Source organism: Bos javanicus, chromosome 23 (genome assembly GCF_032452875.1).
Source record: "Bos javanicus breed banteng chromosome 23, ARS-OSU_banteng_1.0, whole genome shotgun sequence".
NCBI classification, from domain to species: Eukaryota; Metazoa; Chordata; class Mammalia; order Artiodactyla; family Bovidae; genus Bos; species Bos javanicus.
This window is the reverse complement of record NC_083890.1, coordinates 13271364-13298493: the sequence shown is the minus strand read 5'-3', so window position 1 is coordinate 13298493 and position 27130 is coordinate 13271364. Positions and strand designations below refer to the sequence as shown.

Here is a 27130-nt window from a genome sequence, read left to right as displayed (position 1 = left end):
AAAGATTATGATCTACATTTTCTCCTCCAGGGCAGGTCTTAGAAGCTGGGTATATTCCTCCTTTGCTGAAATAAGGACTTCCAGGCATCTAAAGTAACATCTTTTGAATGGATGCCAACACAATCATGAAGCCTCAGCTCCCTGAAAAGTTTAGTATTTAACAATTCATGCTGGTTACTCAGCGGAAAATTTTCCTTGTGCTTACCTAACCTGCACATTTGTTTGAGCTTTTCAACAAATGCACTCATTTACTTAATTCTCTGAATATGTTCATGGAATATTATCACATACTAGAATAGTGATATCAATAAGCTCCTCAGCTTAATTAAGCATATTCAACAGCCAAATGCCTAAGCTTCAGACAGAATGTGCTAATCTCATATAAATATTATGATTCTTTGGGTAGCCAGAATGAGTATCCCATAGGAAAGGAATCTGGTCTCTCAGACATAGTATAATTTGGTCTTTTTTTTTAATAAATGAGAGTGTCTCGCCAAATATGATCACCAGGTACTATCCTAGTGATAAGAAAGGAGCCCAGGTCTGGTGTTTTCATCCCAAGCTGAAATGCTCATATATTATGGGTCACGTCCTCCTCTACAAGGGAGGGCCAGGGTGATGGGGTGCCCTGGAGAGAAGAAGACCCATAAAGGGAATCAAAGCAAATTACAATATGTTTTTCTTAAAATCACTGATAGTTTATAAAATGAACTGCATTCTTTCTCTCTGTGAGTTAATAATGTTACCAAATATGATCTTAAATGGAAGAAGCATCTTGAAATTCCGGAAGACTGAAATATCATTTTGGAATGAAAAGGCTTAAAAACACATGCCAAGCATTAAAACATTTCTGGTCTCCCACCCCGTGCTCCGTCCTTGGACCTTTGCGTCTAGGGAACCCAGGGAAGGACCCAACTTCTGCTCCGGGGGAGGGCTGCAGACTTCTCAGACGCCTTCCTCCAGCCCAGGCCAGTGGGAAAGCGCTGGGGCCGTGCTCCTGCTCTGGGTTCCGCCTGACTCTCCGTCCTCCATCCTCCCCGTCCTCCATCCTCCCCCCTCCTCAGTCAGGTTCCTGAGCAGTAACAGAGCCCTGACTAATAAGCCGAAACAGTCCCAACGGCCCCCAACCTATCACTGCAGCTCAGGTCGTGAATATTTTCAGTCCTCACATGTGGCAGGTCCCCAGAACAGTTTTCAGCATGCTACAATAGCATCACATCTGAAGCATACCGCAGTGGGTCTTTAAATTTTAATTTCTTTTTATAAACACACACAGATACACTTTTACATAAACCATAAGGCATACTCACTTATTGATGTGTGATTTTGTTTTCATCTTGCTTGGCTCTCACTTTCTCACCCAGTTCATCCTCCACCCATTTCCACCCACAGGTAACACATCAGAACAACTTTGTAGATTCCCATGCAGATCAGCTCCACACTCAAAAGTGCATGTTTATAGGTGTGCGCCCACTTGCACACACACACACACACACACACATGCACGATTATACACATATACATACACGTATGGGAGGTTCTTATCATTGTTTGACCAAACAGGGTTATTTATGCCTCTTTGCCCCCACTGTCTTCTTTGCTTCTTTTTTTTCTCCTTTCCTGGTGTGTTGAATTGTTAAAATTGCAGCCTTCCCTCTCTGCAAGGCTCTCCCCTGCCTTTTTTCTGATTCTCTATTATTTGGCTGCTATGGCACATATTTTTATTCTTCTAGAGTTAAAAAGTTACTGAAACAAAGTCTTAAGTTACAAATCCACCCTCCTCCATGCACAACCAGGGCTATAGCTTGTTTCAACTCCCCTTTGGACATCCTCTCACCTTAGCTCCAACATTCTTACTGCTTAAAATTTTAGTTTTTACACACACACACACCACACACACACACACACACATAGGGTGTTTTTAGTAGCTACTAAATATTTTTACTTAAATACTCTACTTTTTATGTACATCTTTGTTTCTTTTATTTTCCATATTTGTCTGAGTTTATTTGTCTTCTTGCTGATCATCATAATAAAGCTTTATACTTGCCTTGTTGTTGTTCAGTTCCTCAGTCGTGTCTGACTCTTTGAGACCCCATGGACTGCAGCATACCAGTCTTTTCTGTCCTTCACCATCTCCCAGAGCTTGCTCAAACTCAAGTCCATCGAGTCGGTGATGTCATCCAACTATCTCATCCTCTGTCATCATACACGACCAGAGGCCCTGAGGGAGGCATGGGGAGTGTGCTGGGCTCTGGAGCTGCATGGGTTCCTGATATCATTCCCACCAACCCCCGGCCCACTCCCACCCCAGGACCTGGCTCTGGCCCCTGCTTCAGCTTGCTGGGCTCTCAGATCTCATTGCTGTATCTCAGTTCAGTTCAGTTCAGCTGAGTCACTCAGTTGTGTCTGACATTTTGCTACCCCATGGACTGCAGCATGCCAGGCTTCCCTCTCCATCACCAACTTCCAGAGTTTACTCAAACTCATGTCCATTGAGTCGGTGATGCCATCCAAATATCTCATCCTCTGCCCTCCCCTTCTCCTCCCTCCTTCAATCTTTCCCAGCATCAGAGTCTTTTCCAATGAGTCAGTTCTTCGCATCAGGTGGCCAAAATATTGGAGCTTCAGCCTCAGCATGAGTCCTTCCAATGAACATTCAGGACTGATTTCCTTTAGGATTTACTGGTTTTATCTCCTTGCAGTCCAAGGGACTCTCAAGTTCTCCAACACCACAGTTCAAAAGCATCAATTCTTCAGTGCTCAGCCTTCTTTATGGTCCAGCTCTCACATCCATACATGACTACTGGAAAAACCAAAGCTTTGACTAGACGGATCTTTGGTGGCAAAGTAATGTCTCTGCTTTTCAATATGCTGTCTAGTTTGGTTATAGCTTTTCTTCCAAGGAGCAAGTGTCTTTTAATTTCATGACTGCAGTCACTGTCTGCAGTGATTTTGGAACCCAAGGAAATAAAGTCTGCCACTGTCTCCATTGTTTCCCCATCTATGTGCCATGAACTACACTTGCATAGTTCTTTTTATACGCCAGACAATCTTCCAAGCACTTAACATATGTGACCTAGTTGAGTCCTCTCAACAGATACTGTCATTATCTCTATTTTGCAGATGAGAAAACTGAGGCACATTGGCATACTACTTACCCGAAGTTGCCCAGCAAATGACCTGGCTGGTCTGCAGATGAGGGAGCTTGGCTCCAGAGTCCATGCTCTCTTGTTTGGCTGCCTGTCAGTGAGTCCTGCTGGAGAGGGGGCTCTGTGCATAATGAAAGTTTAGTCCTCTTACAATGGAAAATTACTTTCTTGTGTCCTCACTATGAATGATAGTTGGACTGTGTATAAAATTCAGGTTGACAATTATTTCCCTCCATTGTCTCCTGGGCCTGTTGCTGTCACTGAGGTGGGGGCTGTTGTCTGAGTAGCTCTTTGCAGGTTCCCTGGAGCCTGGTAATAGTGGGTCTTTTCCCCTGAAGTTCTGCAGTTGCACTATAATATGTGCAGGGGTAGATTTATTTTTATTTATCCTGCTTAATGCTCAGAGTGCACTGTCAACCCAAGGGCTTATGCTTTCCTTCAGTTCTGTAAAAATCTCAACTGCTATCTTTTCCAATATTGCTTCTTCACTATTGCCTCATTCGCTTCTCCTAGGACGCTTATCAGACTGATGATGATGCCTCTCAGTCGCTTCTCTGTGACTCTTAACTGCTCTTGCCAGCTTTACCTCTTGCTTTCTGTGCTGTGTTTGGGATGGATTTTTCTATACTATCTTCCAGTTCACTAATTCACTCTTAAAATATGTCCAGTCTGGGGTTTAGTCCCTTATCCCTTCTATTATTTTTGTTTGTTTGTTTCAATGATTCTAGTTTTCTTTTCAAAATTTCTTTCCTATCCACTTGCTCTTATTTCATTTATATTAGTTCCTATTTGCTGCATGATTTCTTGTTCCTTTTAAAGAAAACTTACACCTGCATTCGCCTCTTTGAGTATTCTCAACATGCTTATTTTGAAGTCTGTCTTGGGAGTGTAGACTGGAACAGTTGTGATGAAGAATAGTGTTAATTCAAAACACCAATCTGCTGAGACCCAGCAAAGGAGATTTCTCACAGACTTACAAGACTCCATGATGAATGGCCATCACAGTGCTATTTCTCTTCACGGAAATGGGGGCAGTCTAGTTGTTCCAGCCTCCGGAAAGGGAAGTAAAATTGGGGAGTCAGGGGTACTTACTATGAAATGTATGTAGCAGTTACAAACTGAGAATTAGATGCACATATAGCAAAAGAGGTAGATGTCCAAAACACAGTGCTGATAAATAAGCAGGAAACAGAATGAGATCTGTAGCACAGTGTTATTTCTATAAGTTAAAAAACTACACAGAAAGCTTATAATGCCGATTGTAATATCACATACAATACAAAGACGCACTTCAAACAAATTAGTGTGTGTGCCTGCTGGAGGAAGAGGAGAATAGGAATGGGGGTGGGGTGTAAGGCATGAGGATAAAAATGCACACACACACACAGACATACACACACACACACAGACATATGCACACACACACACATACACACACACACACACACACACATAAACACACACACAGAGGAGGCTTTCTCCAGACTGATGAGGGTGGCGTGAGTAAATGGAAGAGTAAGACTAATTCAACCCTCTGTGCTTCTGTATCAATAAATGTCTTCTTCTGCCTGTCCAGAAAACTACTTTTTCATCTCTCACAAATTCATGTCCCAACTATTGATTTTGCTATCTTTTCTTAGCATTAGATTTATTCATATGTTTTGGCATTTGGGTGGACAGGTTCATTTTTAATGAAAACCACTTTCTTTCTTTCTCTTTCTCCCTGTCTCCTATGCTCACCCCTCTCTGTCTGACAGGCCCTCCAGGCCCCCAGTCCAGAAGCAGCTCTAAGAAGGACAGTCTGAAGCCGCTGCTCCCAGTAGTACTGGGATAGAGCTGTGGATGACCCGGTCAGAAAGTCAGTGGGCATCTCAGCTCAGCCAACAGAGACTGAGTTTGCCCTTTCTTCCATCTTGGGCCTGCGTGAGGCATGAACTCAGCCCCAGGCAGCTCAGGAAGAACTGGTTTCCCTTGGTCCCCTTTCACTCATAGGCTGGGTGGCAGGGAGTCTCCCCTCGACCTGCGGCTTCAAACTGTGTCTTGCGCAGCACACGCTTGGTCTTCTTCCTACTTCTGGACCAGAGTCCTGAGACTGAAGGCTTAAGCTCTGCTTTCTACTGTGCATTTCTGTCCCACTTCTGGTCTTCAGAAATATGTCTTGTCATCTAACCCAGCAAAGCCTTCTCAATAGTCTGTTTTAATCTTACCCACCATTGCTGAGGTGGGAAGAGGTGATTCTTGACTCAATAGGTTGTCAAATTTCACAAACATGTTTAGATAAAGCCTGATGAAATATTAGCAAGGAGGAGATGAAGGTGCCTGATTTTAAGGCTTGAAATGATTTATGTACTCATTTATTGGAAATTCATCTAAGACTGTACACTTGCTTTATGCTAGGCCCATTCTTTTTACTAACAGCCTTATGAACCACTCAGGGAACGCAACCTATGGTAACCACAGTCCTCTGCTTAGAACACAGAGAAACCAGCTTCCATGTCACAGTCGAAAGCAATGCTCCAAATTCAGAGCCACTAACTAGACCTTCCCTTTCAAAGACACCCCTTGCAGTAAACATTCTGTGTTCTCCACGCACCCCAGTCCTGCTACTGAAGTGTATTTTCATTTGATTTCCCTGGGCTACAATACAATAATAGTGTAGTCAAATAGAAGAAGAGATTTCTTCCTGGGTCCAAAGCCCTTTGGAATTACCTAGGATTCTAGTATTAGCCATCCTCCCCCATTCAACCCCTCCCTCAATCAATGTACACCTGGCCTTCTCCACTCTCTGACCCCAATGGCTCTCTGACTGGAATGGCTTTCCCAACCCCCCCACTTTACCCCTTTGCTTTTCCTGGAACCCACTCAAATCTCACCTTTAGTAATGATGCCTTTCCCAACACCACTAGCCCACCTTTTCCTCCTCTCAACTTCCCTCTACCATTGACCGATGGTGAGCCATCTGCCCTTCAGAATCTGTCACCTTATACATACAGTTTCCTTCCAATATGTCTGAAAGAGCCTCGATGCCTAAAGCTGTGTCACAGATGCTGGTTTGTTATCTTCTGATCCCATCCAAGAGTCTTGAGATACAAGAAAGCAGATATTATCCCAGTTATATTATTATTCCCTATTTTTCAAATGATGAAGTTGAGGCTTAGAGATGTTAAGTAAGCTGCTATACTAGAAAGTAACAGAATTGGAATTTGAACTTGAATCAAAATCGCTGCAGACAGTGACTGCAGTCATAAAATTAAAAGATGCTTGCTTCTTGGAATAAAAGCTATGACAAACCTAGACAGCATAATAAAAAGTAGAGACATCACTTTGCCAACAAAGGTCCATATAGTCACAGCTATGGTTTTTCCAATAGTCGTATATGGATGTGAGAGCTGGACCATAAAGAAAACTGAGCGCCAAAAATTGATGCTTTTGAACTGTGGTGTTGGAGAAGACTAGAGTTCCTTGCACGTCAAGGAGATCAAACCAGTCAATCCTAAAGGAAATCAACCCTGAATATTCACTGAAAGGACTGATGTTGAAGCTCCAATAGTTTGGTCACCTGATGTGAAGAGCTAACTCATTGGAAAAGACCCTGATGCTGGGAAAGATTGAAGGCAAGAGGAGAAGGGGACAACAGAGGATGAGATGGTTGGATGGCACCACCGACTCAATGGACATGAGTTTGAGAAAACTCTGGGAGATGATGAAGGACAGGGGAGCCTGGTGTGCTGCAATCCATGGGGTTGCAAAGAATCAGACATGACTTAGTAGTAGTGTAGTCTTAGTCGCTCAATTGTGTCTGACTCTTTGCAACCCCATGGACAGTAGCCCGCCAGGCTCATCTGTCCATAGGATTCTCCAGGCAAAGATACTGGAGTGGATTGACATTCCCTTCTCCAGAAGATCTTCCCGACTCAGGGATCAAACGCAGGTCTCCTGCATTGCAGGCAGATTCTTTACCATCTGAGCTACAGGGAAGTCCTTAGCAACTGAACAGTAACAACTCTTGACCTACGCATTTGCAATCACTTTGTAGTATAATCAAAATGGCAAAGAGGTTTGCTTCATCTCAAGTCCAACTTCAGCCAATGGTTATCACTGCCCAAAGTGCTGTGTTGAAGAGCCAAAGTCAGGCTCAGTGGGAAGGCAAACCATCCACGACAGAGGAGCAACGTCTGCTGTGCGTTCAGCTTTTTCAAGGAAGAGCACGTGGGCCACCTCCTTGCCATCCACCACATCATACTAACGTTCCTGAGTTGGGATGGAGTCTTCTATCAGTCTAGTCTGTATGTTCTGTAGCACTTAGAACATAGTGCTTAACACAGAGTGAAGGAGCAATAAATAGGTATCGCTTGACTGTAACATCAACATCCTCAATAAGGCACTGCATGGTGGAAGCTGCACAAACAGCTCGCAACAACTATACTGGGAGGACGTCAGTGAAGGGCTCTGGTCTGGACCAGCTAAGCAGCTTTCACTTGGTACATGATTTCAAACCAATATGCATGCAAAATAGAGTATGAAGCTTCAGGAAAATTGTTTCATCCAGAAAACAGTATCAGTTTGAAAAGTGAGTTTTGCTTCTGCGTGATGGTTATACCTCTCATATGAGCTACCACTTGGTACAGACGAACTGTACTCAGGAAGTGCACCACCTCCACGTGCCCTCCACAGGGTTGTTTCTGAGGCCCTGCATCTCTTCTGGAACTCTGTGCACTCCTGCACCCCTTGCTGCCACCCCCACTCTGTCCATTAATGAATCTGAAAGGGAGATAAGGTGTTTCTAGCATCTACCATTGTAAATTACCAGAGACCAAATTACTAATTACCACCATTCTCCTACAAGCAGAGCGCTCCTCCCCTCCTCGGCATCTCCTGCCTCGGGTTGGGAGTCCTCTGTTTCCGTTTCATCTCTTTTCCATACCTCGGGACAGGGATGTGTCCAGGAACCCAGGCCAAAAGCAGCAGATTTATCACCATGCTAATGACAGCGAGCTGCATGCAGAGTGATTTCTGCAATCCCCCTCAACTCCTTTTGCCAAGACCTGTGGAGCTGCAAGATCCAGCCGATTACAGAGACTGTTATCATCGCATGAAGAATGGCTCTGTTAGAAAATGCAATTAGATATCAGCCATGAGGCTATCTTTAGAAGCTTGTTGGCGAAGATCTCAAAAACAAAAATCGCCCTGTGGCGGATTTGTAGATGTTAGCCAAATTGGCCAAAACTGAGAATCACTAAACACATTTCCAACCTACCTCTGTCACTATGCGGCATTCTGACGACTCACCTCATGTCCCCTAGGTATAGCTCACCGTTCAGGGAGTGGGTGTCTATGTTTGCAGAGTTTATAGAACTCTCAGTCCTGGTGGCAAAACCTCCCTCTCTATTTTCATGAGCACCATTTCCTAGCCTGGGACGGTGAGAATCTTTCACCCTATCATTCCAAAATAGCTTCCCCAGGGCTTGGGAATGGAGAAGGAAATGACAACCCACTCCAGTATTCTTGGCCTGGGAAATCCCATGGACAGAGGAGCCTGGTGGGCTAATGTGCATGGGGTCACAAAGAGTCTGACATGACTGAGTCACTAACCTGCCACCAGACATGGGGAAATGGCCCTGTGGGAGGCATGTAGACAGGGAGGCACCTGGTCAGAGAGATGAGTTGTCAGGAAAGCCAGCTGTCAAGGATGTTCCTGGCGGGGAAGCTTGTTGTCATCGGGGAAGTAGTTTCCAGAGGGGCGGGCAGCCCCATATGGCTCTAAAGGATCAGGTCTTTGTCCAGTCTTATTAGGAGGGAGGCATCTAGGCACATGGGGCTTCCCTGGTAGCTCAGATGGTAAAGAATCCGCCTGCAATGTAGGAGACCCAGGTTCAATTCCTGGGTCAGGAAGATCCCCTGGAGAAGGGATAGGCTACCCGCTCTAGTATTCTTGGGCTTCTCGGGTAGCTCAGATGGTAAAAGAATCCACGTGCAATGCAGAAGACTTGGGTTCAATCCCTAGGTCAGGAAGATTCCCTGGAGGAGGCCATGGCACCCCACTCCAGTATTCTTGCCTGGAGAATCCCCATGGACAGAAGAGCCTGGCAGGCTATAGTCCATGCTGTGGCAAAGAGTTGGACATGACTGAGCGACTAAGCACAGCACAGTACCCAGGCACATAAGAGGCTTGTGGTGCAAGGCACTGTGCAGATACCCAAGAAACCAGCCAGGAACCATGTAGCATCAGCACTCCCTACTGTGAACCTGAGAAAGCCCTTGATGACCTCCTCAAAATCAAGAGAGGGGTCTCAAGGGGTACTGCACTTGCCACAGCACTGTCTCCTTTTATTTGAAGAGTGTGTATGCCATGCTTCTTTAAAAATCAAGTCAGCAATGTTGGAGGCTCAGCCCAGCACTGCCTCTGTGCCCCCAACTTGTTGACTCTGCTGGCACAAACAGTACGATCATGGGGGAAGAGACTGTTCCAGGTTTCAGGTCCTGATGGCTCCAGGCTCATCCAGTACTCATCCGTGGGCCAGGTTCCCACCTCCCCACTCCCTTCTAACACAGTCCCTACACTCTCATGGGCCCCACTTGGAATTGGGGTGTGATGATTGCTTTCCCCAGTCCTTGGCTCCCTCTCTGTGCCTAGTCCTCTCCGGTGAGGGGAGGGGAACACTGGAAGTCATGGCAGACTTGCACTGTGACACACCAGGAGATGGTGGTCTCCAAGGTGAAGCTGAGGGACCTGGGGATGTTTAACCTGCAGAGGACATGTCTAAGTGGAGAAACCATAGCATCCTCAGATGTATGAAGGAGTCTCACTGACCATGAGAGAGATCCTTTTTCTATGCTGTTCCAGAGAACAGACCAAGTCCAGATGGGAAAATTACAAGGAGTCATGCATCAACACCACATCAGTAATTCCTTATGTATGGTTTAACTGGTGGAACAGCCCAGGTACATGCAAGTGAGAGGTGAAATGACCATCTCATTCTGTAGAAGGGACTCCTCAATTAGGTGGGGAAATTAAACTGAATGGCCTCTGCCATCCCTCCCAACCTTAATAGTCTAGGAATGCCCTAGAACTTTCAGGGAATGGCCAGGTCTCCTGTGACCACTTCACTGGAAACTCAGTTCAGGCATAGCCTTTGACACATGTGCTGTGCTCAATTGCTTCAGTAGGGTCTGACTCTTTGCGACACTGGGGACCGTAGCCCACCAAGCTCCTCCATGGGATTCTCCAGGGAAGAATACTCGAGTGGGTTGCCGTGCCCTCCTCTAGGGGATCTTTCTGACCCCGGGATCCAACCTATATCTCTAAAGTCTCCTCCATTTGCAGGCAGGCTCTTTACCACCAGCACCTAGGAAGCCATCTGAGACACAGAATGTACTTTATACGAGGAAAGGAGGCGGTGAAGTTCCCAGGCTCTCTCAGAATCCCCCAGTGACCTGATCTCGTATCCCAAACGGGATGTGCAGTACAGACAGCACTGACATGTTAACAAGTGCGTGGAGCCCTGGGACATAAACAAACTCCAGGGCGGCCGCTGCAGCCAGGCCTCAAGCACGGCATCACGGAGCTTCAGAGATGGGGGAAGCCAGGCGGTCATTCTGTCCCAGGTCCTACCCCAGGCAGGAATTCTCCATCCAACACCCCAACACATAGCTGCCCAGCTTCTGCTTGAGCGCCTTCAGGAGGGGACCCACTGCTTTGCCAGGAGGTTTAGTCCATTTTGAGACAACTTAATCCACATGGAGACAGTCCTCGTGAGCCATGTCTTCCCCATACTGAGCCCCAAATCTGCCTTCGTTTAACTTGACTTTTACCCTCGGCGGAAGGACAGAAATAAATCCGTTCCCTCGGCCATATAACAGTGTTTAGATTTTTAAAGACAGCCATTGTCTCCAGAACTCCAAATATTTTTTTTTTCCTGTCTAAACATCTCCAGTCACCTTAGCCATTTCTCACATGGTGTGGTTTCAGACCCCCTCAGCAGCCCGGTTACCATCTTCTAAATATGTTCTGTTTTACGAATGTTCTTTACAAAAAGTAGCTCCTAGAACAAATAACCAACTGTATTCTGACCACTGCAGAGTACAGCGGTGCTCTCACCTCCCTTGTTCCACTCACTGTGAAAAGTGAAAATGTTAGTCGCTCAGTCGTATCCGACTCTTTGGGGCCCCGTGGACTGTAGCTCGCCAGAATCCTCTGTCCATGGAATTCTCCAGGCAAGAAAACTGGAGTGGGTTGCCGTTTCCTCCAGGGATCTTCCCGACCCAGGGATAAAACAAACTGCATTATAGATGCATTATAATGGATTATAGATGGATTCTTTACCGTCTGAGCCAGCAGGGAAGCCACTAGACCTGCATTAATGCAATATGGTATTAGATGTGTTTCCTACCAAATGACCAACTGTTGTGTTCAAATGAAGGTTATCGTCAACTAAAACCACAGTATTTTTTATTTGACACAGTTTCTTTATAGCTTAAAAGAAAGAAGTGCATTTCAAGGGAGCCCTATAAAGTATTAGAAGATCAAATCCTGCCTCCCCCTGCATTAATAATGCACACACAGAACTATTTAAGAGACTATAGCCCCAGCGAGGATTATGAGGGACAGTCTAAGATAACTGAGCCCACGGATACTGTCTCCAAAGGTGGAATGTGTGCTTGTACTGATGTGCCAGGGCCCAGTCTCTGCAGCCTCTTCTTCCAGACATCCAGGGCATGAAGGGCTCTTCTTGGAAGCTGTACTCACCTTTTTAAAATTTTTATTTGTCTATTTTTCTGTGCCAGGTCTTATTTGCAGCATGTGGGATCTTTGGTTGTGGCATGTGGGATCTAGTTTCCCGACCAGGGTTCGAACCCAGGACCCCTGCACTGGGAGGACAGAGTCTCCAGGGAGGAGAGGTCCCTGTGCCCACTTCTGGCTTTCTCACCCTGCCTTAGGTTTTTAACACACCGCCTGCTTCCAAGGCCACCTCTTCCTCCAGCCCGCTGAGGACTCACCAGGGGTTTCCTCTGTGTCTCTGACAGGTCGCCTGAAGGAGGAAATCACCCAGCGGCACGTGCAGCAGGTGGCTCTAGGTGGGTACAGAGTGGAGCCTGCAGGCGGACGGTGAAGGTAACACAGACTGAGCTGGTCTGGGGAACCCACGCCTAGCTGGACCTCAGGAAGGTCAGGGGTGGGGAGGACTGCTGTCAGGGCAGCTTCCTCTGGACGCCCCTCCTCTCTGGCGCCAGGCTTCCCCTCCAGTGTACTTGCTTCCGGCGGTCAGCACCTGGCACCCACCCTCCCAGCAGCTGCCTCATCTCTGACCTTCTCCACCCCACATTCCAACCTGAACTCACCCACTATATCCCAGCTCCTCAGGGTCCTACTTGGAGCTAGACCAGCTAATCCCAGAAGGAACAACTGGTGGTGAAAACAGCTCCCGGTGGCTGAACTCTTCTCTGTGCACTGTTTTGTGTGCCAACAGTCCTGAGGCCAGCGCCTTTTCTGGATGAAGGTGATTCAGTGGCTTGCCCAGGGTCACAGGCTAGCAACTGTCGGCGCTAGGACTTGAACCAGGTCTCTGAGTCCACCCCAGATGCCCTTGGTCTCCATGCTATTTACTGCCCACAGCAATGATGGGCCCATAACGCAAGCACTAAACCAACAGAGTGATATTCTGAGAGGCCCTGGGCACCTTTTAGGCAGTGGGCATCCACTGAAAATGCCCCCTTGTGATACACAACCCAAGGAAGTCACCCAGGGAGAGCGTTCAGCTCCCTGGAAAGCTGGCGGAGCAGGGTTCCTGGGCAGGACCCCCGTGTCCTCACCACCTAGCTGGGATCAAGCCTTCTAGAGCTTTGATTAAATAAGCTATTCTTGTATTCCAAACAGGGGGCTTCCCCTTGAGAATGTCTGACCCCCGAAATCACCTATAGCTGGAGAAACCTTGCACCCAGGGTCTCTGGGGGCTATGGAGCTGAGCCCCAGCACCATGAGGGTAATCCATTTGACTCCAGTAATTTGGATTAAGGGGGAAGTTGGTTGTTCAGTTTAGGTCTTAACAATGATCATATCAAATAACTAGTGATTACATCAGAAACATACAACAAGGAAGTCTAAGCCACACAGACAGAACCCAAGCTTTTCCCTGTTGGGCCTGGGACTGAAGGGTCAGACGGACGTTCGGGGCCTACACTCCTCTTGCCAGAGGCCTGTACAGGGGCTTGGAGCTGAGATTCTGTGCAGGGTCTGCAGAGCACCTTCCTCCAGATGCAGCCAGGGCTCCCAGGGTCCTCACTCCTAGGGCCAGGCTTGGTCGGGGCACAAGGCTCTCCACTGGAAGCTGTGTCGAGATGCAGGTCACTGGATGGGGAGTTGTCCCTGGGGCTTCCCCCTGGGCCTCTTCTCCAGTGTCCATCATGCTTGTTGAATAGAAACAATGATGTGGAAAATACCACTCAAATCATTCCAAGGGCAGTTTCACTCTGTGGTCTGGGGAGCCATTTCCATGGCTTTCAGGGCAGGACGTGCTCCAGTCTTTCTGCCCCCCAGTCCGGACCCTGCCACGTGTCTTCAACAGCAGGCTCCTCCTTAATTCCTCCACTCACCTCTCTGGAGCCTTCTTCCAAAGTATGGCCGGTGTCAGGTTCAGCAGGGCCCAGCTTCGCCCAAAGTAATCAGCAAACCTCAAACAAAAAACACTGTGGCTGAGTCTCATTAAGAGCATTTGAAATGCCTAATTATCTTAAAAGCCGACTATCTCAATTAAAGAGGAAGTGGTACCATCTCCAGCTGCCATCTTGAGATCAAACGCCACGTGGCTGTCCAGGCGCCTCGGGAGCTTGTCTGACAGGTCTGTGGACCCGCCGGTGTGCTGTGTCCCAGGGGACCTCAGTTCAGAAACTTCTCCTTGAGAGAAAGTCTCGATGCAGCAGGTCGCTTGCAGCGCCATTTCCTGCCTTAACCCTCGCGCTTCAGACTAGCATTGGGGCTAAAGGCCAGGACCCACAGCTTCTGTAAGACCACAGACAGCTCACTCAGTGTATTTGTCTTCCTGACGTTCTGTAGTTTGAGCTTTGGTGGAGCGATGAGGAGGTGACTACACCCGCTCTTGCGCTTCCACTCCCGTGGGTTTGTTCGTATGGCGGTCCCTTCCCTGTCTGTTCTGTTTCTTCGTCTGCTGCTTCTCTCTACTTTCCCTCCATTTCTGATATTCCCTTTGGTAGTATTTCTTTCTTTTACATCCATGAGTGTGTAGCTGGGGGTTGGTTGGTTGGGTTTGGGATTTTGGGGGGTGGGGGGGTTCAGGGGTAATGAGGGAGTCTGAGCAGGAGAGGTTTTCTCATGCATTTTGCATAAGAATGTGTCTCTGTGGGAATGGACATATGCCCAAGAAAATTTGCAGAAAGGCAATCTCAAAAAGGAGAAGTTTAATGGTGGGGTGAGAGGTGCCATGGGGCTTCCCAGGTGGCACTAGTGGTAAAGAACCCGCCTGCCAAAGCAGAAGACATTAGAGACCTGGGTTTGATCCCTGGGTTGGGGAGATCCTCTGGAGGAGGGCATGGCAACCCACTCCAGTACTGTTGCCTGGAGAATCCCCATGGACAGAGGAGCCTGATGGGCTACAGTTCTGGGGTCGCAAAGGTTCGGACACGACTGAAGCAACAGCATGCATATATTGTTCTATCCACTATCCTCTGCCCACTGTAGCCCCAAACCAAGTCAGCTTTGACCTTCCCCACAAAGCCTCGCCTGCCCCTTTCTCCCCAGTCTGCTTGTCCTCCAGCATCAGGCACCTCGGCTGGAGCACCACCTTTGTCCTGTAATTATTTATCTCCATATCTATTCTCCACATGAAAATATGAGCTCCTGGGAAGCTAGGTGCAGTCAAATTCACCTCTGTCCCTGCAGCAGCTGGCACAGGCAATAAACAGGCCAGAGTCAATGCTTCCCCAGATGACTCTGAGACTCACACATCTTATAGAAGTGTAATGAGACATTTGAACATAAAATAAGTCCATTTAAAGGAAGTATAAGGAATAAATGCCTTTGGACCCCACAGTTGAGCAGATTCCAACACGCAGGCAGTAAATCCAACTCTATCTTATCTAGCAGAAAGAGCAGAAAGAGGAGCACCCAGAGTTCCATAGTTTTCATTTTCTGACAACAGGAAGCATGCTAATTTATCTGCAGAAAGAGAATTTCTTCTGGAACTAAACACAAAGCAGAATTTATTGTGAGGACCTTTGTACAAAGGACTCTGAGTGACAGAGAATGACATCGTCAACTGCAGTTTTGCAAAGGTTACCAAAATGTTGTCCAACAAGATGGTTCTCGCATCGACCCTCTGTGGAAGCGAGAGGCCCGTCAGGAGCGCGTGACTCACTGAGGGTGTCTCTGGGAGCGGCGAGGTGACACGCCGGGCGCCCAGCCCTCTAATGGCCACATGGAGCAGGAACAGGACAGGGAGAAGCCGCCCCAGGATGCAGGGCTTCGCCCTCTCTCTCAAGTCTCTTCTGAGCAGTATTTGATCAGGGACTGGCTCTCCTTCAGCTCACAATCAGAACTCTACCAAGTGCCTGTGATTAAAATTTAAAAAGCGCATGGCACTGCCGAGCAGCATGTGAAATGTGACAGGTGAGAGTGAGCACCAGGCCATTGGAACTCCAGGAACTGGGGATCTCACCAAGGCCATGGGCCTGAGCCAAGCCTAGAAGAATGGGCAGGACTCAGAACCTCAGAGAGGAGCGTGGGGAGAGGGGCTGGGGTGTGTGTGCATGTGTGTGTGTGTGTGCGTGTGTGTGTGGTGTATATGTATATGTATGTGGGGGATACGTGTGTATGCAGTCTGTGTGTGTATATGTGTATGGGGGGTGTATGTGTGTTTGTGGAGTGTGTGTTCATGCATGTGGGGTATATGTGTGTGGCATGTGTTTGTTTTGTGTGTGGAGGAGGTGGGGGGAGGATGACTGTGGGGAGTTGATCTGAAATCGTCCAGAAAAAAAGGCTAAAATGGTGAGGAGGGCCAGTTTATTGAGAGCCTTGAACCTGAGCATTTCACTCACAGGCAGTTGAGCCACTGGACATATTTCTGAGCAAGGAAGGAAGGCTTGGTAGGAGAGGCCTTTTAGGAAAAGACAGCCCCAGGCAGGAGCATGCGTTCCTCAGCATTCGCTACTTGACTGACGAGTAAATAGTCTGAACCACCTTGGGGACCCCCCCTTGCCCACCTAGCCACCCAAGCCTGCACCCAGCCCCTGCACTGGGCGCCTCCTCTGGGTACACACACCTGCAGCCCGGCCCGGGCGGATGGTGCTCCTGCCGTCTCTGAGTAAACCTGCTGCAGATGCTGCCCAGCGAGAGCTGGGGCCTCCTGGGAGCCCCACACTGGCCACTCACCCTGCAGAAGCAGCCCCTGACGGCAGCCCACAGTGGCTGCAGTGCCCTGTGGGCCCTCGAATGACCACCAGGCAGGGCCCACCAACCTGACCTGAAGACCCAGCAGTGAGAGCGCTGAATCCCAGCAGGGCCTCCGGGAGGGCCGGGAGCGGCCCTGACCCTGAAGGCTCTTCCCTGTTCCAGCTCCGAGTGCTCCGAGAAGCTTCTGTCTCCCAGACAGAATCACTGCAGTGACCTCATGGCACCCCTGCCGTGCTCCACACACAGGCCACTGCCATTGCCACCTTGTGCCATTCGGCGGAAAATTCTTTAAGACTGAGTCTTGAAATACTCTTTTGGAATTCTGAGCCTGGGAACCACAAATCTTAGAGAAAACAAAAAGCCAGCCCATCATCAATTTATTCAGCAGATTTGACTGAGCACCTAGTATGATCCAGACCAGGAATTCCAGGGTATGGAGAGGAACCGCTAGTGGAGACAACTGCCTGGACCCTTGAGGATCAGGCAGCTCAGTGGTTTTCAGATGGGCTCTGTGGGACCCCACAAGGGTGAGAGAACCCAGGGAACAAATGGCAGCACCCCCAGATTTTCACGTGGATCAACCAAAACAACTTCTATTTCCCTTCTTACCACTAAGCCTTTGTTTGGAAAAAAAAAAAAAAAAAAGTTCTATAGCTTTCAAGAACCTTTCTCCCTCACAGCAGTAGAGGCTGGAAGCCGGAGATCACGGTCAGGTGCTGGTGAGGGCCCTCTCCTGGGCACAGACTGCTGGCTTCTCATTGTGCCCTCGCATAGTGGAAAGATCAAGCTAGATCTCGGGTCTCTTCTTAGAAAGGCACTAATCTCATTCATGAGGGCCCCACCCTCATGACCGAATTACCTCCCAAAGGCCCCACCTGCAGATATCATCAAGTTAGGGCTTCGATTTCAGCATGTGAACTTGGAGCGGGGAGGGGGCGGAGAGGACACATTCCATTGGTAGCAATCAAACACAGAAGACAAAATCCTAACCCCTCAACCTCATGTGCTGGATTAAAATGTACCATGGCCATCTACTCCACCTGTCCTTGTGCTTGGCCAGTCTCAGCCAGGAAAGGTCTCGCTGTGTGGTAGGTCCTACTCTATTGCCAGTGTAGTGGAGCTGCTTGAGATCCTCCCATTTCCCCCAAAGAAACCAATGATGAATTTGGGGAAATCAGGGTTGTCTGTGCTCAGATACAAATGATAGGTGCTGTGTATTCCATATAACCAAGAAGAAGCTCTAAGTGGTGCTTTGAAAATACTGGTGTTGGGCTTCCCTGATGGCTCAGTGGTTAAGAATCCACCTGCCAATGCAGGAGATGCTGGGTCCACTGTGATGGATTTTAGGGATCCCGAAAACCTGAGTTTTAGGGATGCCAAGCTTCCTGCTAATGTCTCTCTAAAAAGCCACCAAGATTGAGGCATGTGGTCACCACTGGTCGGTGAGGCTAAAGTGACAGTGGGTAGAATTGCCAAGGGACTCAGGCCCAGAGAGAAACCCTGGGTTCAGAACTGTGGGCATTTCTGAAGAGTGAGGCAGCCTCCGTGGACTGGATGCAGGAAGGAGCAGCCTCTGCACAGACCTGCCCCAGGCAGAGTGGGGGATGCCAGGGGCCTCAGAAAGAGGGTCATTGTGCCAGGCTCTGGGTGGTGCAACCAGAGAATGCTGAGGAGAAAGTGGAGGTACAGCTGGGATCCCAGCAGGAAGGACTGTGGAGAGACAGAAGGAGGAAAGAGCTCCAGTTTGAGCAGAGGTGATCGTGGTCAGGAAGTGAGTGAGGAGACCAGACACACCTTCCTGTGAACACAGGGTGCTTCTGGGGTCCCCCTTGTACTGCTTGTCAGTCCACACTGACCCTCTGTGCAGGCTGCATCCTCCTCCAAGAATGCAGTGAGGGAAGCAATGTGGAAGGAGAGAAGCCCCCATCCCAGCGGCCAGATTGTGGCAGAGAGGCCCAAAGTGGACTCAGAGCGAGTGACTGGGGCAGGAAGGGATGTGGCCGGCCTTCAGGCACAGAGCAGGGTCCGTGCTTCAAACAGGCAAATGGAAGGATCGTGATTGTACTATTGACCATATGAAGGGAATGACAACCCATTCCAGTTTTCTGGCCTGGAGAATCCCATGGACAGAGGAGCCTGACAGGCTACAGTCCCTGGGGTTTCAAAGAGTCAGACATGACTGAGTGACTGACACTTTCACTCTCACTATGGCCATCTGTGCTCTTGGAAATCACCCCATTCTCCCTGCGAGGAAGATGGTGATGAGTCGGGGCCAGAGAAATGATCCACCACAGCCCTGGGTCTGCAGGGTATTCATCACACCCCTGAGTCTGAGCCAGCCACGGGCAGCAATGGCGTTACGCAAAATCAGCACCAAGACGGACAGCAGCGCCGAGTGCCCGGCAGCCTGTGATCGCTCCAGTTGGTGATTCACTTGAGCCATTAAACAGGAAATGGTCTGATGGGGAAGCCAGAGTCTTTGCCTCTGAGCTGCTGACCGTCGTGGTCATTGAGCCTACTGACAACATCCATCTTCGGGAGAATAGACATGCTGACTTCTGAAAGGGGATGGAGCTGGGCAACCTGGGTTCTGTGAGACAGTCTAGCCCAAGGAGGCCTAGAGTGGGTATTTGGGAAGCAGACCCTGAGTCAGCTGAGGCCACCCGCCAGAATGCTTCCATGGCTCTGATGTCTCATCTGCCATGGGAGAGCCACATAATTCACAGCCTCCTCCACAGAGGGCCCTGGCCTTGCTCCCTGGAAGCCCACAGGGCCCCTTTCGGTTGTTCAGTTCAGTCGCTAGTCGTGTCCAACTCTTTGCAACCCCATGGACTGCAGCATGCCAGGCCTCCCTCTCCATCACCAGCTCCAGGAGCTTACTCAAACTCATGTCCATCAAGTCAGTGATGTTATCCAACCATCTCATGCTCTATTGTCCCCTTCTCTTCCCGCCTTCCATCTTTTCCAGCATCAGGGTCTTTTCAAATGAGTCAGCTCTTCACATCAAGTGGCCAAAGTATTGGAGTATCAGCTTCAGCATCAGTCCTTCCTGTGAATATTCAGGACTGATTTCCTTTAGGATGGACTGGTTGGATCTCCTTGCAGTCCAAGGGACTTACGGTTGTACCTAGCTGGAAATGTCAATCCTGCCTTCATTGAGACTCCTAGCAGACAGTTAAGGAGATAAGCAGGCTGGCTCGGAGTGTTCTGGGGGCTGACCTCAGGTGCCCCAGTGGGTAATTACTCAGTGGGTAATGTGGATGAGACCGTTCCTCACACCCAGCAGGTGAGCTGCAAATGCCAAGTGGGATCAGGGTGCAGGCGGTGGGTTTGGTTAGGAAAGGGCAGTCCACACAGGCCAGCACACAGGGGAGAGACTGAGGCTTTCTCTCAGCCCCCGAGCCCCACGTCAGAAAGGCATTCGCACAAAAAAGAGCATCACTTGCAAATACCAAGGGCGAGTCAATACCGACTTCAGTGATCTGCCCTGTGGCAGCCTTCACTGTGCAGGTCACTTGCAGAGGAAGAAGCACCAGCTTTGAAGTTAGGCAGAGCAGGGTACTGACTCCGGCTCTTTTTACCAGTGGTGCGAACCCAGGGAAGGTCACTACCCATGTCAGAACTCAGTTTCCCGGTCTGTGATGGGAGTTACTACAGGAGAGCCACAGAGAGCCACATGTTCAGATTTTATCCTCCGCCGGCAAGGGCCAAGTGCAGGCGGCTCCAGCCCCACAGAGACCGTGACTTCTTGCTGCAAAGCCCCGAGTCCTTTTGCCCCACAGTGGCTTCCAGAGGTCTGGAAGGTGGGCAGGGGGTAAATTGCTATTCAGGCGCCCGGAGAGCATCTTACCTGAACCCTCTGCAGGTCTGGCATCCTCGGTGACTCCCACATGAAGTACTTGTATTGAAACTGGATGTAGAGCCTTGAGCGGTTTCTTTTTTTTTTTAAGATTTTTTTTTAAGACTCTCTTGATGTGGACAGTTTTTAAAGTCTTTATTGAATTTGTTACAATACTGTTTCTGTTTTATGTTTTTGGTTTTTTGGCCACAAGGCATGTGGGGTCTTAGCTCCCTGATGAGGGATTGAACCCACACGCCCTGCATTGGAAGGTGAAATCTTAACCGCTGGCCTGCCAGAGAAGTCCCTTGAGCAGTTTCTTAATAAAGGGTGAGCGTCGAATCACAGGGGCATCTGCTGTCAAATCCTAATGCTGTGTGTCTGGGGTTGGGCCCAGAGGTCTCTTGCTTTTACAAGCTCCTTAGGTGATTCTCAGGTTCACCCCCGGTAAAGAGTCCATGAATAAAAGAAATGAGATTCACACATTTCAGACATGGACTGACTAGGAGAGTTGTGTGTGTGTGTGTGTGTGTGTGTGTGTGTGTGTGTGTGTGTAGGGTGCAGGGAGGTGGTGTTTCCAGTGCCCCCAAAATCACGCCAGGTGTAAGCAGACCCATGGGAGGCTGGCCTTCCCCACCAGCGCCCCTCTTGTCTTATGCTGCTGATTCCCGAACACCTGACTCATCAGAGGAAGGGTCACCCCAGAACGGCGTGGGCCCCGCTTGAAGTTCCAGTTACTCTTTGAGGCTTGGGGGATTCCTCCGTATGTGACATTCAGACCCACGGCCGCTGGAATTAAGCCCTCCTTCTTCGCTTGTGTGTTGTTTGGGGGCCGGCTGCCCACAGTGTGACCTCCTGGGCCCCTCAGGGCTGTGACCTCCTGTGCTCCCAGCCAGGGGCCCGCGCTTGAAAGGAGCTGACTGTCAGGTGACCGGAGGCCCTGTCCTGGCCACAGGCCCAGTGGGCACGGAGACCCACGAAGCCCAACTGCCCTTTACTTGCTCCCTCTGCCTCTGTTCCTGCTCAGCCGCTTTGTCTGGTTCCCATTGAGCTCCCAGCCCCTCTTTCTCTTGAGAGACGTCTGATAAGCCAAGCCTCAGGAAGCAGCAGAAGTAGCCAGGGGCCGTCTCCTGGTGGGGTTACAATGCATTTCACTCAGCAAACATCACTTTGGCAGAGAGGCCCCTTTGGTTGCCATGGCAACGTGGATGGCTTGTGTCTTGGGGGTACGCTGTGCCCTCATTCTGGCTGCCCAAGTCCCCGAGTCCCAGGTTTCTTTCCCAGATCCTTTCACCACCCTGGCGCCACCTCACATTAACTATTCTGTTTGCAACAGCTTTGTCTTAACTGGCAAATCAACTACTTGGCTTGGCCATCAAAGGAACAGATCACACCATTCCCTCTCCTCAGCAGCCCCCAGCCTCTCAGTTCTCACAAAGCCAATGTCCCCACCAGGCCCTTTGAGGTCCAGCATGATCTCACCTCAGGTGGCTCAGCTTGTAAAGAATCTACCTGCAATGCGGGAGACCTGGGTTCAACCCCTGGGTTTGGAAGATCCCCCTGGAGAAGGAAAAGGCTACCCACTCCAGTATTCAGGCCTAGAGAATTCCATGGACTGTATAGTCCACGGAGTCCAAAAGAGTCGGACGCAACCTAGTGACTTTCACTTTCACACTTTCACTTCCCCCAGAGCAGGGTCTTCACTGCGTCCCTCAAGGAGTTCCTTGGTCTGGGTCGAAAAGTGTTAAAAGGAAGCAGAAGAGTCACAGCTTTTATTTTTTTTTTAAACAGAGATGCATGTGCCCATTGCTGAAACTGTTAGGAAAGGAAATATTCACATTTCAAGTCCCATAGTTATCAGCTTGGCATTGAGGTACTTCCTGACTTTTCCCAGAGAGGACAGGGCCCATGAGCACTGTGGGCACTGAGGGCACCCTGGACGTGGAACCTGAACAAAGAGCAGAGGGGCCAGTCCCTGCCCTCGGGGCCTTGGCTGCCTGGGTCTGGGGGACCCACGGCGACTAGGACGGGCAGTCTGGGTCATTAGGGCCACTAAGATGCACCGGCTTAGCACAGACTTCCTCTGGGAGGTCTATGGCATCTATGGGGTGAGACGCTTGCTCAGCCAGTTAACAAGTGACAGGTGACCCTTGAAACAAGGGAGAGACAAACAGATGCCCGGCAGATAAAGAACAGAATCCCAATCCACTTAGCATATTTGTCGGTGAGTTAGATAGCAACACGGAGAAGGCAATGGCACCCCACTCCAGTACTCTTGCCTGGAAAATCCCATGGATAGAGGAGCCTGGTGGGCTGCAGTCCATGGGGTCGCAAAGAGTCGGACACAACTGAGCGACTTCCCTTTCACTTTTCACTTTCATGCATTGGAGAAGGAACTGGCAACCCACTCCAGTGTTCTTGCCTGGAGAATCCCAGGGACCGGGGAGCCTGGTGGGCTGACGTCTATGGGGTCGCACAGAGTCGGACACAACTGAAGCGACTTAGCAGCAGCAGCAGCAGTAGATAGCAACATAAAAAGCAACCAAAAGGGAAAGAATAGAGGCATGCCAGAATGAGGACCCCTCGGCAGACTAAACCCCTGATGAATGGGAAATGTTACGTTTGGGATCCAAAGGACAGTCGCAGTGAAACAGAATGCATTTTGACAACCACTCAAAAATAAGAATGCGTGTCAACTGACTACAAGATTAATAGAAGACAGTGACAGACTGACATGACCATGACAACGTCCATACTGCTGAATACAAAAGCAGTGCTGGGTGTTGCCTGGCATAAGCATTTAGCTCTTTAGAACCAGAGAAACTGGGTTCAAATCCCAGCTCTACCGCTTGTTAGCTGAGTGACTTTGAGTTAGTTACTGATCTCTCTGAGCCTCAGACTCTTAACTTAAATGAGCTGGTAATGCCTCTCCTGCTGGGTTATTTTGAGAATTAGCAATAGTAAATAGAGCACCTAGCCCAGTGCCTAGGAGGACTTGGTAGGATCTGGAATAAAGGAGACGCTCAGTAATGATCATTGCTTGTAATTCACCTCCCATAGAAATATCGAACATGAATTTTTCAAAGCTAGGAAAACTGTCCTCTACCCTGCCTCTCCTGGGCCTGTCTGGAATGTGATGTCCAGATGCAGACTCCAGACTTCTGATCAGTTAGAAGGTCACCATGTCATGAGCCCTAAGATGAGGGAATTGGGCGGAGTCAGCTGAGAATAAAGCTCCAGACGGATGTGACAGTTTGTCGTGGTGGTTGCTGTTAAAATATTTTAAAGACTCTTCAGATTAAGGAGGACATACTGTGCTGCTCCAGAGGTCCAAAGTAGAGGTGAAAAGAAGTTAGTGCGGCAGGTCTCAGCTCCAATTAAGAGGAAACAGAAAGAAAAAAAAAAAAAAGAGGAAACAGAGCTGCCTTCAATGAATTGTGCTCTCATGCAAAGCAGTGAGCCCAACGCTTGGCAATACCACAGCAGAAAGCAGTTGACCACCCTCAAAAACGTCATCAAAGCAATTTCTGATTCCAAAGCCTTTGCAGCTAAACAAACCTGGATTTAGAGCCAAGCTCCTCTAGTTAGCTGTGTGACCTCTTTGAACCTCCATGCCCTTATCTGTAAAGTGGGAGCAATTGTCTGAACATGTCCATTTAGTGCCCGGCCCATGGTAGAGTGTCCCCTCCAAGGAGCAGAAAGTGGGGCTGCATGACTTCTAAGATGCCTTCTGAGTAAGACATGCCGTATAACCACCAAAAGCCTCCTGGAAGGATAGACAGATCCCAACCACCGGGCTATGGAAAGACAGGCTCCAGACAAGCCCAGTAGCACCCAGAGCGGGCAACCAGCAGCAGCAGCTGGCATGTCTGGGTTGCAGCCCTCACCTAGGACTTGCGAGGGGTCCTGCCATGCTGCCCACAGGACAGGGCATATGAGCGTGGTTCTCAGCCCAGGTGCGCGTTGGGTTAATCAGGCTTAGAAGCAATGCTTTAGGGGAAGTCAGAAGTGGGGCACATGGTTTGAGGCTGGAGAATTCGGCACCTTAGGTGGTGCAAAGTTAGATGTGAGCCGTTTTAGTGATGCCTTCATGGTTTACAAAGGGCTCTGTATCAAAAGAGGGGGGAATGCTCTTTTGCATCTTTGCTGATGACTCAAGAAGGAATGAGGGAACCCCATGCGCAAAGGACTGATAGTGACCTAAGGAAGAATTGCCTTCCAGTGACAGGCTTTGGACTGTGGGTTTATGTCCAAAGCATGATCACAGAAGCCTCCTCGGGGGCCTTTCGGCCGAGCAGAGGCTGCCACCCAGAGGAGGCGAGTGAAGCAAGCTCCCATCCAGAACCCCTACGGGGACTCACAGGGTCTCCTCTCACATTGGGAGGCACGATGACTCTGTCATCTGCTCTAAACATCACACTTTCCCTTTCTTCCTCGCTGGAGTGAGCTATCAGCATCTCCCTTCTCCAGGTATCTCAGAAAACATCCCCGTGCCCTCGATGCCAGACCAGCTAGAAGAGAAGCTGCGATCACAGCTGGAGGAAGAGAAGAGAAGGTGCCCTTTCCTTTCGCCGCACACACCCTGATCCCTGCCCCCCACCCCCACCACAACCCCTTCCCCTAGAGGACCCTCGGGACCACCTGGAGCTGTGGGGCAGGGCAGGGGGCCACCACCCCCCACCCCGCCAACCCAGGCCTGCAGCTCCTCTGAGAAGTGGGTCCTAAATTAGCTGGAGGAGGCGCCACCTTTAAGCAGGCAGTCGTGAGGTGCAGGAAGCCAGCCATGGCAGGGTGAGGGTGGAGTGGAAATGGAAGGCCCAGCCAGGCCCCAGAGCCAGGATCCCTGACTCGGGCAGGGAGAGCTGGTCGCCATCTGCACCCTCTGCAGCTTCTGCAGCCTGGGGCCCGGGCTGCAGCCCGGGAAGCAGCTAGTCTTGTCTGCTGCTGCCCTCTAGGGGAGACCCGGAGTATGACCACGGAGGGCCTCCACCTCGCTGCTCTTCTGAGGCTGGGTACCTGCAGGGTGACGGAGAACATCAGACACTGAGAGCCCCAGAATGATTTAACCTGCAGAGCGAGGAGCCTCAAGCATAAACAGTCCTGTTGTCCTTACTGATACAAGCATCTCGATTCATTTCTTCATTTAGGCATTCAGCAGAGAGGTTGGCTATCTCCTCTGCCCTGGAAAAAGTTGCTTGCGGGAAACCAAACAAGAAACTTTCCTTGCTTGCAGCGGGCAATGATGTCATTGCCACCCAAGCCACCCACCCCTGAGCTGGCTAGGAATGTACCCCAAGTGGGTCACATGTCACCCTGCCCTCATCCCCGGATGGCCTGGGTTCAAACCCTGACCCCTGTGTTTATTAGCTCTGTGTTAAGGGCCAAGTTCCTTAACCTCTCCATGTTTCAGGTTCCAGACCCGTGAAGGGGAGATGGTTATAATAGCACCTTCCTCCTAGGGTGGTGAAGAGGATTGAATGAGTCTGCAGACAGCAAGTGGCTAGAGCAACACCTGCCCCTCAGTGCCCAGTAATGATAGCCAGCCTTCTAGGGGAGCCCATGGCCCGCTAGACAGAAATGCCCGGCTCTGGGCTCACACACCAGCACAATGCTCTGGCCTCGGGCACCACGGCCGTTCTGCCGGGCTTCTGAGGCTCGCCCTGGTCTCTCGAACCCTCCCTCCCTCCCCCTTCTCTGATTCCACTGTAGATACAAAACGATGTTCGCACGCCTGAAGGCCCTGAAGGTGGAGATAGAGCATTTGCAGCTGCTCATGGACAAAGCCAAGGTGAAGCTGCAGAAAGAGTTTGAAGCCTGGTGGGCCAAGGAGGCAACCAGCCTGCAGGTACTGGCCGCTGTGCCGCTCGCTGCCCCAGAGTCTGCCCTCCTCTTGTGGCCTGGGGGCTGGCAGGCAGCCAGGGAGGGGCGGGACATGCAGCCCTCCCCTGGGGGGGTGGGTGCAGAGGGAAAAGAATGGGGGGCCTTGACCCACACCGAACGCACTCTCAGCCCCTGCCTCCTGAAGTGAGCGTTCAGTAGTAATAAGGAACGTGAGTGGTCCGATGCCTTACTGTTCCCAGGGAAAGGTGGAGGTGGAGTGTGCACAGCTCCCCAAGAGCCGAGGGATTTGCTACCGTTGCTTCCTGTGATGGAGTGACAACACTTGATTGTTCTTTATTACAGTTATATATATATATTTTTTATATATGTTATAAACATAGACGTGAGGTAAAATTACATAATCCCACCACTTAAGGATAATCGATATAACATGTTGGATTATATTATTTTATACTTTTATGCATATACATCCACATGCTTTTATAAAAATAGAATCATACTAGTCTTTTTTTAAGAAAGAAATCTTCCTTCTTTTAAATATGAATTTATTTATTTGGCTGTGCCGGGTCGTAATTGCGACCCGAGGGGTCTTGGTTGCTGCGCACGGACCCTCCAGTTGTGCTGCACAGGTTCAGTAGCTGTAGCGCGTGGGTTTAGTTTCTCCACGGCACGTGGGTTCTTAGTTCCCCGTCCAGGGATTGAACCCGTGTCCCCTGCACTGCAAGGCGGATTCTTAACCACTGGACCACCAGGGAAGTGTCCATATTAGTCTCTGAGTATTACAAATGCCTTTGTTTTTCCCTCGTTGTCCAGCCTGCCACCTCTTCCATGTTATTATTCTATGACATCATTCCAAGGCCCTCGCTGTTCAAGCATATGGATCTGTTTTAATATATT

At 49.6% G+C, this 27130-nt stretch overlaps 1 protein-coding gene across 5 annotated transcripts in view; it reads left to right on the top strand.

The window, feature by feature from the left end:
• The window catches only part of KIF6 (kinesin family member 6), a 422151-nt gene that overhangs the window by 374442 nt on the left and 20579 nt on the right, over window positions 1-27130 (top strand). For all 5 annotated transcript variants that reach the window (XM_061398076.1, XM_061398073.1, XM_061398075.1 and 2 more), the window contains exons 16-18: window positions 12177-12227; window positions 24863-24947; window positions 26102-26237. In XM_061398076.1, coding sequence (XP_061254060.1) covers window positions 12177-12227; window positions 24863-24947; window positions 26102-26237 — 272 coding nt within the window. The remainder of the gene's footprint in view (window positions 1-12176; window positions 12228-24862; window positions 24948-26101; window positions 26238-27130) is intronic.